Source organism: Mixophyes fleayi, chromosome 3 (assembly GCF_038048845.1).
Source record: "Mixophyes fleayi isolate aMixFle1 chromosome 3, aMixFle1.hap1, whole genome shotgun sequence".
Classification (NCBI taxonomy): Eukaryota; Metazoa; Chordata; class Amphibia; order Anura; family Limnodynastidae; genus Mixophyes; species Mixophyes fleayi.
In genome coordinates this window covers 239,675,980-239,688,479 of record NC_134404.1, presented here as the reverse complement: position 1 = coordinate 239,688,479, position 12,500 = coordinate 239,675,980, and the positions used below count along the sequence as shown (strand labels likewise).

The 12,500-nt window shown below is 42.3% G+C and overlaps 1 protein-coding gene across 4 annotated transcripts in view; it reads left to right on the top strand.

Moving 5' to 3' along the window:
• NDUFAF7 (NADH:ubiquinone oxidoreductase complex assembly factor 7) overlaps positions 1 to 12,500 on the top strand; it is a 102,167-nt gene that overhangs the window by 14,335 nt on the left and 75,332 nt on the right. For all 4 annotated transcript variants that reach the window (XM_075203347.1, XM_075203346.1, XM_075203345.1 and 1 more), the window contains 3 exons: positions 384 to 464; positions 3,187 to 3,297; positions 11,948 to 12,161. In XM_075203347.1, coding sequence (XP_075059448.1) covers positions 384 to 464; positions 3,187 to 3,297; positions 11,948 to 12,161 — 406 coding nt within the window. The remainder of the gene's footprint in view (positions 1 to 383; positions 465 to 3,186; positions 3,298 to 11,947; positions 12,162 to 12,500) is intronic.

The following is a 12,500-nucleotide window of genomic DNA, read 5'->3' as shown; positions in this document are numbered from 1 at the left end:
ATTGAACAGTTATAATTTCTGTCTTTAGTGGTAAGTAAATCATTCCATTCTAGGGTACTATTCTTTAGCCAGATAGACCTAGGGCACAATGGTAACTGTTTGTATGCTAATCTGTCTGTTTTTAATTTGCTTTTGTCCACTTTATGTCTCAGACAGGCAGGGCTGCCATGAGGAATTCATATTTATTATTTGCTGTTGGTATATTACTATTATGTATTTTAGAAAAAGCAAACAAAAACAAACAACCACCCACAGTAATAGTTTATAAACCATGCATATTAAATATGCACAATTACACAACATAAAAAGTAGGTAATTAATACATTCTTTTCTTTTTGTTAGAATATTTATGTTGCCTATTTTCTCTTCTCTTTTGAATGCAGGGTTATTATATGCATCATGACATGCTGGGAGAACATGGAGACTTTATTACATCTCCTGAAATAAGCCAAATATTTGGAGAGGTATTGGTATTGCAGTACATTCTGCAGGTTTAAATCATTATAAGCATTTTTTTAATTACAGTGTGCTATATAAGCTTATATTGTTTGTTCACTCCATTGATAATATTTTGTTAATTTTCTGTTTGCACAAATGGCCTACTCTTTCAAACTTTACCATAAAATCATCAATGATTGGCATTTACCAATTATTTAGTTATTGGAAATTGCACATACATGTTACCTGCATATCATTATTACCCAAAGTAAAATGAAGCATCAAACACTGTTGTTTTTGACATATGAAACTAAACATAATAGAACAGCCTTGCAAACAAATTAAGTAGTCCTCTTGTAAACTGAAAGTTGTTAGGGTCTGCTGCATGAAATGCCATGATAACCTGTCAAATGCCATTTCTGCATCCAACACAAGGAGAACCGATGGCAATTTACGTACGATCAGTAATGTGATATATTAAATTATTCTGAGCTTATTGTCACAAGCTTTACGGGATGAAACCCACCTGGTCAGGGTCAATTACGGTTGGCATTTAAAAGGGATATTGGCTACAACTGACAAAATCCAAAAGATCTTTGTTTGACTTTGGTATAACTATGAGTTTCCTTTGAGTACTTTCAAGGTGAAAATATGGTCCATTTAGGATCTTGTTTTTTTTAACAAGATCCCAAATGAAGCTTATTTTCACCTTGAAACTTCTCACTAGACAAATGGTGGAGGAGGGATTGAGCTAAAGTTTTATAATAGGCCATGGGAAAACCATAGGGACCTGGTGACTTTGATTTCTATTCTAACCTGTATCTGGCGCAAGTGATGCGACTGAAAACACATACTTTAGAGATACCCAAAGCCTCTGTGTTCGGAGGTGAATTAGATGTTCTTATGTTCATTGGAGTATAGTTAATTTCTGTATGCGCAGAGCAATTTAATGCAAAAGCTGGCATATATCGACATTTACGTTCTTTAATGAATCAGGCCCATTATTACCAAAGTACCAGTAATAAGCCACTCATAGTAATAATACTGAATAAAATCTCAGCATTACTAGTAGTCTCCAATATTATACCAGATATTTACACATAAATGCACCTTTAATTCTTGGGTGGAAGAGGAGGGAGTAAAACATTTTTTAAGATGTCCATTTTCTGCTGCTATTCTCCAGACCTCTTATATCTCTAGTTGTCTGTGCCGTGGCGCAACCTGGGAAGGAGAAATGGGTAGAAATGGAAAGAGAGAACACAGAAATGGTACCAAACAATATACGTAGATGCTTTTCCTCAAACAGTTGATTATAGCTCGTTTTGCTGTTGTAAGTCTATAGCTCTTTTGCCCTGTTTATAGCTCTATTGCAGTGTATATTGCTGTGGTAGTGGTACCATCTGTAGTGGGGATGTGTTTATAGCTCTTTGTTATAGCACTGCTAATTCCTGTGGTCAGGAATTGTCTAGTTTGGATTTGTTCTTGTTTATAGCTCAAAACTGGGGCTGTGTTGGTGGGGATTAAACTTAATAGTGCTAGTGCTATGTGGATCTGATGATGTGGTGTAGGCTTGTATATCTCTAAGTGTAGTTTATAGCTCTTTGTATTGTGGGATGTGGGCGCTATTGGCTATGTGTCTATTAGCAATTCAGTGGTTATTGGTGTTATGTGTTATAATTTGTGTTACTAATTACTTTTGCTGCTGTTGCTCTTATAAGGGCAGTTGTCGGTATAGGAGTCCTGTTGTTTTTGGTCCGTTCTGGGTAGAGCCTGTAAGCGCGGTTGATTGTAGCGTGTACCGAGCGGGCTGTGTAGCTCTGGCCGAGCGGGTTCTCCTATTGCTTCCTGGTGCGCATGCGTGTGACGGCCGCCGTACTTCCGGTACTGATGGAGCGCACACTGTTTGTGCGTTCCACTGCAGAGTGGATATTACTCAAAGCAGATAAAGTAATTTGGTTTGGATTTTTGGATTTGGGAGGAAAAGTTACCTTAGGGTTCCAAATTTTGTGGTGATTCCTTAGTAAACTCCCGTGATACTTCAAATAAACAAATAAATAAGCCGGGATTAGTAAATGGTTTAATACATTGAAAAATCAATATTCTGGAAACTAATGGTCAGATTCGAGATATTTGGCAGAAATAGTTTGTTGGACATCGTCTCTTAACTAAACAAAATTCATTAAAATCTGAGATGGGTGGTGAATGCACCTGGTTGAACTGACGTCGAAGGACCCTGTATTGACGTGTTCACTTAACTTGAGTACAATAAATTGGAAGTTATTTTGCATTTCTAGTAATACAGTTCAATAAATAGCAGCCCATAAAATCTCAGGAATAAGAAAAGTGAGATATCTTATATTTCAGTTTAATTTGTCTGTAACAATGTTGCTTATATTTGATGATTAATTTTGCTTTGTGTTTTAACAGTACTCTGTCTTTATAATGCCAGCTTAAAACAAAGACCAAAATTATACTTATAGAGATTGTCATATAGTGTATTAAAAGGATAACTCCATCTGGAAAGTGTACTTTTGGTGGAATTTTATGAGATAAAGACGAGGAGAAAATTTCACTTATCTGCTCTCCCCGATCTAGCGGGTTTTGTGAATCCTGCAACAGTCTGTATCTCCCTCATGCTGGATACATGCTTTTGCTGGTGACATTGTCAAGATACTGTCTGAATGATACCTTAATCTGTGATTTTCACATTTAGTCTCTCAGTTGAACTGTTTGTTTTTTATGACACAGCTTCTGGGGATATGGTGTATAAGTGAATGGTTGTCTGGTGGAAAATCAAAATCTCTTAATTTAGTGGAACTTGGGCCTGGAAGAGGTACTCTAATGGATGACATTTTAAGGGTAAGTAAAATAAAAAGGAAGTTCTTATACCACATTTATTTCTGAAATATGTAATTTGTAGTGCTTGGAACTTGAGGGTTTCCAGATAAGGGGTTTGTCTGTAAATTTTAAACCATGCTCAAAAATTTTTTTAAGAAAATTCTGTATTTACCCTCACTGTACCTGGGATGGCACTCTTAATTAATTTGTTAAGTAGTTGCCTCGTATAGTAGAGGAAGCTCTTGATGATCCTATTTACTGTATGTGTGTTACAGATTCACCAAATAGAAGCAGCTATTTACCTTTTTCTTTTCTGTTTCTTGGAACTGCCTGGATAGCAGGATTTCGGATTGGAGATCCCATACCTCTGCCCCAAGCGAGACATAAATGTATTAAACATATATAATTGGGGGGCACGGCTTAGCTTAGTATGGAGTAGGACGCAAGGTTCCTACTCTCACAATCCATGTAGATATCCTGCTTCTATCAGTCACCTGTATCCCTACAGGGTTCCATACGTTATACCCTACTTCAGCTTGCCTACCTGGCATTAGTTTTTGTGGTACTCAGCCACCTTATGCGTCAGGCAGTCATTTTGTGCTGACATTGTCCACGCACTTTCTGGTCCCACTGGAAATGGCTCTACTTGTGGAGTGGTGTACCCTGTTCTACCCTGTGCCGATGGGCTGCAACTCGTCCTCTTATTAGCAGCTGCTGGTTGCATGTTCCCCATCCTATGTGGAGCCGCCATTACTCTGCAGAGGGAAAGAGCCACGGCAAGCTGCTGCCTACAGCCTGAATGGATTGGAGCTACTGGCAGGTTGAAGCACATGTGCTTTCGAGCTAAGGGTTTGTCTGAGCATGTGGTGCAAACAGAGCTTCGGGCTCGTATTTCGGGTTAAGCTAAAATTTAACATTATGTTTGGAGGACATATTTTGCCTTTTGTGAAAGGAAGGGGGTATCCTAAATCTTCATATTGGTTGTCCAGGTTACTTATGTTTTTGCAGGATGGGCTGGATGCTGGTTTGCGCCTTTGTTCGCTTACGGGACAGGTGTCAGCGCTTTCAATCTTCTTGCAAAGAAGACTTGCTCTCATGCCTGATGTTTAGACTTTCATTCAAGGGGTGATTCATTTACAGCCTCCATATGTTTCACCGGTAGTGGAATTTAAGGATTTAAGCTTTAGAGCATTCCCCGTGTGAACCCTTGGACACGGTATGTATCTCTTAATTTTGACCCGGTGACTGAATTTCTTGAAACTAAATCTCATTTGTGGAGGAAGTCTCTTACAGTGTCTGGAAAAATTAACCTACGGTAATTAATACCTTTTTCTCACCAAAATCCCGGGTCAGACACGGGATAATGAAAACAGTTTCAACCCATGTTGCAATCCTTCACACTACACTTTGGTCCCAGGTAAATCCCGGATTGCCGCCTTTCACACTGGACCCATTTCTGCCCTGCATAATCAAGTTGAGTTATTAAAAACCTCTCATCTCTTCTGCTCACCCTCCCTTGACCCCCTCTTCTCTCTCCCCTTTGATTCACTGGCTCCCTTTTGTGCCTGACTTTGTTTACCCTTCCTTAGGATGTAAGCTCGAATGAGCAGGGCCCTCTTCCCTCCAGTCTCCATACCTGTTCTTCTGCTCCGTCTCTACTGTATCTGCCCTCCCGGAGTTTCTGAAGTACTGGTACTGTGTGTTTATTGTTCTGTATTGTTCTACCCTGTATAGTCTACTGTATAGTCTACTGTTTGTACTGTGTGCGGCGCTGCGGAAACCTTGTGGCGCCCTACAAATAAACGATAATAATAATAATATTAAAAAGGGAAAGCAGAAGCTCACATAGATAACATAGCAGAGGCCAATGAGTTGCTTTCAACAGAACCCCGATAGAATAACCCATGAACACCTTTTATACTGTAACGTATCCGGCTCCTACACGGGAATATCCCTGTTTGCGACCATTGTCGTGGACCCATTCACAGCGACACAACGTGCTGGGTTATTCCCGGTTCCATGTCTCAGTGTGAAAGGGGAAAAAGATGGTTATCCAACCCAAATATTTATACACACTACAGCATTCTCCAACTTAAAAAAGTAATAAAATATTTGCATTGTAAAACAAATTTTGAGTTCTTTGGTGTGGGCATAGAAATGGACCAGGGTCATATTTGACATGCTTTGTAAACCAAAATGTGAAGGGGACCTTGCGTTGCCCAACCTTAAAATTTATTATTTCTCTTTCCTACCATTGGGGGATATTGGAGTATATAGTAGGTGGGACTAGGAGTTTAGGCACTTAGACTTATTTTAATCCACACACTCCTCCCCTACTATGCCCCTCCTCTCAGTTTTTCTTATGTGCCTAGTAGATAGGTCACGTAGGTATAGGCTCTTGCCTATACTTGTGTTAGTTTTAGGTTTATATGTTTTTATTTTAATTTTCCTTTCAGGTGCAGCGCGGGGATGTATCCTAAGTTCCAGAGGAGTGAATAGCCTGTTGGCTCTATTCACCCTGGGTCCCTGTGAAGGTAAGCAACAGCCTGGCTCACTGGCCTTGCACCTCTTTGTCGGCAGTCCTCCCCCTGTGGTGGCCATACTGTCTTTGTTTTCCGTTAGGGCTTTAAGTGGCCACATGAGGAAAGTTGATACCTAAATCAGCCATAATACGGCCGCGGCCACAGTTAGTTATGTGGCTGGGAGTGAAGTTATAGCAGCCTCTTCTCCCTGCCCGACAGAAATGCTGGCAAGTCCCCCCTCCCCTAGTCAACGAGCAACAGGGGGACAGAGCAACGATCGCACTCCTTAGGAGGCTATTCGTTTGCTCTTCTGCACACGCTACCTGGGCAGTCATAAATAAGCATGCATGCAATATACACCGACAGTCACACTAATGTATGCACTGACCGGTCGTTCATAGAGGCGGCCATCTTTAGGGAGGTATTGGAGGAGGAACTTCCTCCACTCCCTATCCACTTCCTGGCGTGAACGACGGTCATCTTTGGACACTGGGACACGGAGAACATTGTCCTGCATGCAGTTCCTTTGCTCTGCCTCTCCTCAGCTGGTATTTTTGTATTGTTTTATGATAGTTCACTATATAAACGATTTTCAGACTTTTTAATCCATTTACACAATTAAGACTATTGTTTTCAGTGTCTTGGGATTGGTATATACTTTTAGGATTACCAAGTATAGAGACTTGGTAAAATCCTATTGTACTGTGTGCTCATTCTAGTACATATCAAAAAAAAAAATATATTTTTTCTATATTGTGATTGTTTATTTATACATTCAAAATATGTCTGAGAAGGGGGACGTCCAAGTATAAGGGACAAGAGGATCATCTCCGATGTGGTTCAGGGCAGGGATCAGAATTCAGAACATTCCTCAGAATTGGAAGGTGTATTGGAGTTTGATCTGCAAGAGGATGACACAGTTCTGTAGATTCTGCTTCTGCCCATAATGTGGATAACCTTATTTTAGTCATCAGATAGTTTAGGCCTCGCAGAACCAGAGCCCACGCCCCCATTGGGGTTATCTTTGTTTAAACAGACCAAGGTGGCTTCTTTTCCACCATCCCCTCAGATGATGGAGATGGTGCCCGACGCCTGGCAGAAGTCGGGGCCGATTTAAGTCGCTTTACCCTCTCCCGGCAGAGGACTCTGTTAAATGGGGGGGGCCCCCCTAGGGTTGACACCCCTGTAGCGCGTTTGTCCTCCTTGTAAGCTATTTCCACACAGGAGCTGGTTTCACTGAGGGATCCCACACATAAGAAGTGCGACCAAACCCGCTGCTTAGTTTATATTGCGGCAGGCAGTATATTTAGAGCCAATATGGAGGTTGCTTGGGCTAACAAGGCTATACAGCAATGGTCTGAACAGTTTGTGAGAGATATACAGGATGACACTCCACGTTAGAACTTCTCACTTTGGCCAAGCATATCCAAGAGACTTCTGATTACGTAGGCCAGACAGCCATGGATGCTGTGTCCGGTAATTCCAGATTCTCAGCTCTCATTATTTCAGCTTGTTGTACCTTATGGTTACGCTCTTTGACATCGGATGCTGATTCAAATGGTATCTCAGCAAGCAGGTCTTTGCTCTCCTGGTGGAACGCTGGGGCACGCCAAAAATCGATCTCATGACATCCAGACTGAATTATCAGGTTCCTCTATACTGCTTGCAGTCTCGAGACCCTCAAGCGGGATTCACGGATGCCATGACAATTCCATGGCACTTCCAGCTGGTGTACCTGTTCCTCCAATACCCATGCTCTCGCGGGTGCTAAAAAAGTTAAAAAGAGAGCGGGTTCCCGCAATCCTGTTCACTCCTCATGGCCTCGCAAGGCATGGGTTTCAAACATTCTGGGTCTGGAAGCAGCGCCTCCTTTCCGTTTACCAATGCGGCCAGATCTTTTGGTCCAAGTGCTTCTTCTTCCTTCAGGGGGTTCTTCACGTGCAGACCCCTTTTGTTCATCCTGTGTTGCCTTGGGATCTCAATTTGGTGCTCAATGCGCTTACCCAGGCTCCTCTGGATTCCGTTGATTTACGGGATCTTACTTGGAAGACAGTGTTCCTTTTGGCTATCGCTTCAGCTTATAGGGTTTCGGAATTAGGAGCACTCTACTGCACTTCTCCGTTCTTGATATTTCCATGAGGATAGAGAGGAGCTTCGCTCCAAACCTTCTTTTGTTCCGAATGTAGTGTCCAGGTTGCACTTAAATCAAGAGATTGTGGTCCCTGCTTTTCATCTTTCCCCTTTTTCTTCAGATGACGCGTTACTTTTACTGGATGTGCTCCTTGATGTTATGTTGACCACACAGCCTCTGTTCATAAGACTAAGGATCTCTTTGTCCTTTATGATGCTCATAAGTGGGGTTGGCCACTTTCCAAGTAGTCTCTTACCCGCTGGATCACTTCCACCATTAGGCTGGCTTATGTTCGGGCCTCTCTGTCTCAGTGACTTTGTGTATTGACAGTGTATTGAGTGCAGCATATCCAGAGCAATCCCTCCCTTAGAGGCAGCTTTGGTATGTCCCCAGGGTCTCGCAGTGTCCATCAATGGTAGGAAAGAGAAAAGAAGATTTTTTGATTTCTCTGACTCCATTGGGGGGCACTGCGCACCCTAGCTTGCTCTGTAAATATTGTTCTGTACTGTGAGGTTTAAGGTTATATTGTTGTCCTTTTTCTCATACGTTTGTTTATACAAAACTGAGGTATCTGCAGGAGAGGAGGGGCATAGTAGGGGAGGAGTGTGTGCATTAAAATAAGTCTAAGTGCCCAAACTCCTAGTCACATCCACTATACCCCAATGTCTCGTACTGTCCCCAATGGAGTCAGAGAAAGCGTTTTTAAGGTGAGTAAAAAAAATCTTCTTTTTGCTAGCCAACTATCTCATCTGGTTGAGTGGGTGGGTACAGCTCCTAGTGATCTTTTGCGTCACATATTGGGCAGGCAAACTGGCTCATCTTTTTTTTACTTCCCCTGCAGGTTCTCCTGCCTGGTTCCAGGTATCAGCAAGTGGCTCCCATTATAAGACAAGCGGTTTTTATCTCGACCATTTCATACTCCCTATTTGAAGGTATGATTATTGACCCTGATAACCCCCTTGTGGTTCAATAACAATTTTCCTGAGTTGAGTCAGCTGGAATGTTCTTCCATCTGGAGCAATTTATGAATACTGTAATCAGGCAGTTGTATTGTGACAACTCAATTAAGACTTTTGAGCAATTCAAATCAGATTTTAGGATTTCAAACAATTATTTCTTACTCTATTTCCAACTGAAACAAGCCATGAATGCGCAAATTGCTCATAGGGCACCTGTATTGAGAAACTTGCCTCTTAAGACCTTCCTTCGTGGTCTGGGTCAGCACAGGAGAATCTCTGACCTTTATGCAGACCTCCTATCCCACGTCTCCCCTGATAGCCTGAACTCCTTTAAAATGAAATGGGTGGGAGATATTGGCCTTATATCTGATGAGTACTGGACACTGATGCTGAAGGGTACGAGGGAAGCTGCTGCTTGTCTACGTTACTAGCAGATCCTTTCCTGCATATTTCATACAGTCTATTTAACTCCAGTTAGTCTGCTTACATTGGACGTTGTGGCCGGGTCCCGAGTGACGGCCACGTGCGGCGGCCATCTTGAAATGGACTCTGGCGACGGGAGGGTTAATACCTGGAGGGATTAAATCACTGCTGCTAAGCGGTGCATGAAAAGTTATTCATAAAAATGTTTTAGAAATAAATGAAATATGTATTTTAAAAGTGCGCTGCAGATTCTTTACCAGCGTTCTTTACCCACCCAGCGCTGCAGCAGGGAAAAGGTTCAGATTCTTTACAGTTCAGATTCTTTACCCACCCAGCGGTGCAGCAGGGAAAGGATTAAACCCCGGCGGAGTGTAAAAATGTATTTTAAATGTGCAATGTATATGTGTAGGCGCTGCAGCGCCAGTAAAGAACCGGAGTTCAGCACCGAAAGGGTTATCTCCCGGTGCTAGCCAACGGGAGTGTAACTGTGTAATGTAAATTGTAAATTATGTGTATGTTGAATGTCATTGCAGTGTATAGGTGTATAATAAATGTAAAGAGTACTTACCCTGTACTGAGGCTTCAGAGGCAGCCCTGGATCTCCCTTCACCCCTGGCAGCCAGCTTCAGTGGCTGCCGGAGGGTCTTAACAAATAGGTGCAGCGCCTCCTGGGGGTCCCGGGAAGCTAAGTCCCTAGTTGGAGCTTAAAGAGCTTCATCTAGTGACAGGGCAGCAGTCTGGATCTGGCTGCTCTCCCCTGGTACTATTTTCGGCCAGGGAGCAGAGCCAGAACCCGGAGCAGGAAGTAACTTTGGGTGGGAGATTTAAAAGCTAAATCTCTCGCTCTTGACAGAGGCACCAGGGGAGGAGAGTGGGATGAGCCCCCCCTCTCCCTGGCAGCTCGTGGACACGGGGGGGGGGGGGGGGGAGTATATTCTCCCCTGCCACTAGCAGCAATGTTAGAGGTATTAAACCTCCCTGGGTTGATTCACGTGCAGGCTGTATGAATCAACCCAGATTGGTTAAAGGGGACAGGAGGACGGTTTACCTCCTGCTAAGACAAGTCTCCAAATGAGTATAAAAATGTCTCTGTTTTGTATTAAAAGAAGTTGTTCTTGTCTCATCTGACCTGATCACTAGTACCATTAACCAGTGCAGAGCAAATAAACATCACTTGCTTCAAAGACCTGTTGGAAATTTCTCTATGCTGATTCCTGTGACCAACAGATTAGACCCAACTCTAATCCGTTCCCGGCTGTTCTGAGGTTTGGACCCACTACCCAGTACCACCGCTCTGCTGCTACCCAGCAGCTCTGGCCAGTGTGATAGGCCATGGGGATCCATCCACAGTAGCCTTGATCCATAGTAATAGGTCAGGGGTAACCATCCCAGGTACACCAGTAACGGAGTACACACGCAGCGTGAGTTACCCAGGAGAAATCTGGTTCTGGATGCCAGTAAGGAGTCCAGTGGTGGCAGCATTGTAAGCCCCTCCTACTGCGGCAGAAGGGCGCACTTGGATAACAAAAGGAAACAGTGGCAATGTAAGCCCAGTTGGTTCCCAGCAGCAATAGACAGGGTGGCATAGGTGGTCCATCCTGTCACAGACGTTGTGACTCAAACTGCCTGAAATGCAATTCCCACACAGCTTTTTCTGCATGTGTGCCGGTCTTGCTTCATGATGCACATATTTTGGGTCTCCACCTGGAAATGTGTGCAGACTACTCTACAAGTTGCCCCCTCATTATGTCCAAGAATTTGTCTCTTTGTTGACAGACTAGAAGAAACCTGCAATAGACTAATATTCAAGTACATATTTAATTTAACTTCACTTGCTAAGGTGGTAATAGCACGGAAATGGCTGACGTTGAATCCCCTACACTTCAGCCCTGCCCAGTAGAGAACAATGCCTTAGAAACATGTTAATTGCAAGCAGTTGAAGTTTGACAAACACTATGTAATCCATGTTAATTTACTTCTGTTATCTTCTTTGCAATGTGTTATATGTTAATGCTGAATATTCAGATCTATTTTTAACTTGTTCTTTCTATGTGTTGCATTTAATTGCTGGACCTATAATGTTTGTTTGTATAAGTTTAGTCTAGTGTAATTTTCTACTGAGGATTTTTCCTTGGGGTATGTCTTGTCCGTTGTGGTGTTTTTGGAAAAAATATTTCAATAATAATACATGATTAAAAAACAAAACATAAAGGGAAATATTCAGTTAGCTTCCGGAATCACGGCTACACGCGTCCGCCTCCTTCTCAATACCGCTACACCTCAGATTTTCCTGCGCTCCTCATAGGGCTGCAAAGGGAAATCTGCAATGTGGCGATATCCGCAACCTGGATGCTAATTGAATATGCCCCATAAAGTTAAAAAGGGGTTATATGTACAGAAAGAATAGACAATTATCATTATTATAGCTGGTTTTTTTTACTACATATTGTGAGCCAATATGTTCCCTAAGTTGGAGTTTCTTTTACAAGCAACCTTTTGAGGCTTTTGGCAGAACATGTTTTTAGAGTATAAGGGAAAATAAAAACAATGTCTGCTTAATTCTGTATGCTTGCTTTGCTTAATAACTCAATTAATTAAACAATATTATAGATTGTATTTCATAATTCTGATTACAGGTTTTTAGTCAGTTCCAGCATCTACTGAATACTTGCAATATCTCAATACACTTAGTAGAGGTGAGCTCTAAACTAAGTGAAATCCAAGCACTTAAGTTGACAGGAAAGAGCATTGAGACAAAATATGATGAAACATCATCTGTTTTTAAGAAAGGAATAACCAAATCTGGACTTCCAGTTAATTGGTACTATGACATACGAGATGTACCACCAGGTAATTATTACCCTGTTTTATTTAATTTGGAAAGTAAGTATGTACATTATAGCTTTGTACACCAAAATAGACAGAGAGAGTTTCTCTGTCTGTCTCTCTCTGTCTCTCTCTGTCTCTCTCTGTCTCTCTCTGTCTCTCTCTGTCTCTCTCTGTCTCTCTCTGTCTCTCTCTCTCTGTCTCTCTCTCTCTGTCTCTCTCTCTCTCTCTGTCTCTCTCTCTGTCTCTGTGGTCTCTCTCTCTCTCTGTGTCTCTCTCTCTCTCTCTCTCTGTGTCTCTCTCTCTCTCTCTCTCTCTGTGTCTCTCTCTCTCTCTGTGTCTCTCTCTCTCTCTCTGTGTCTA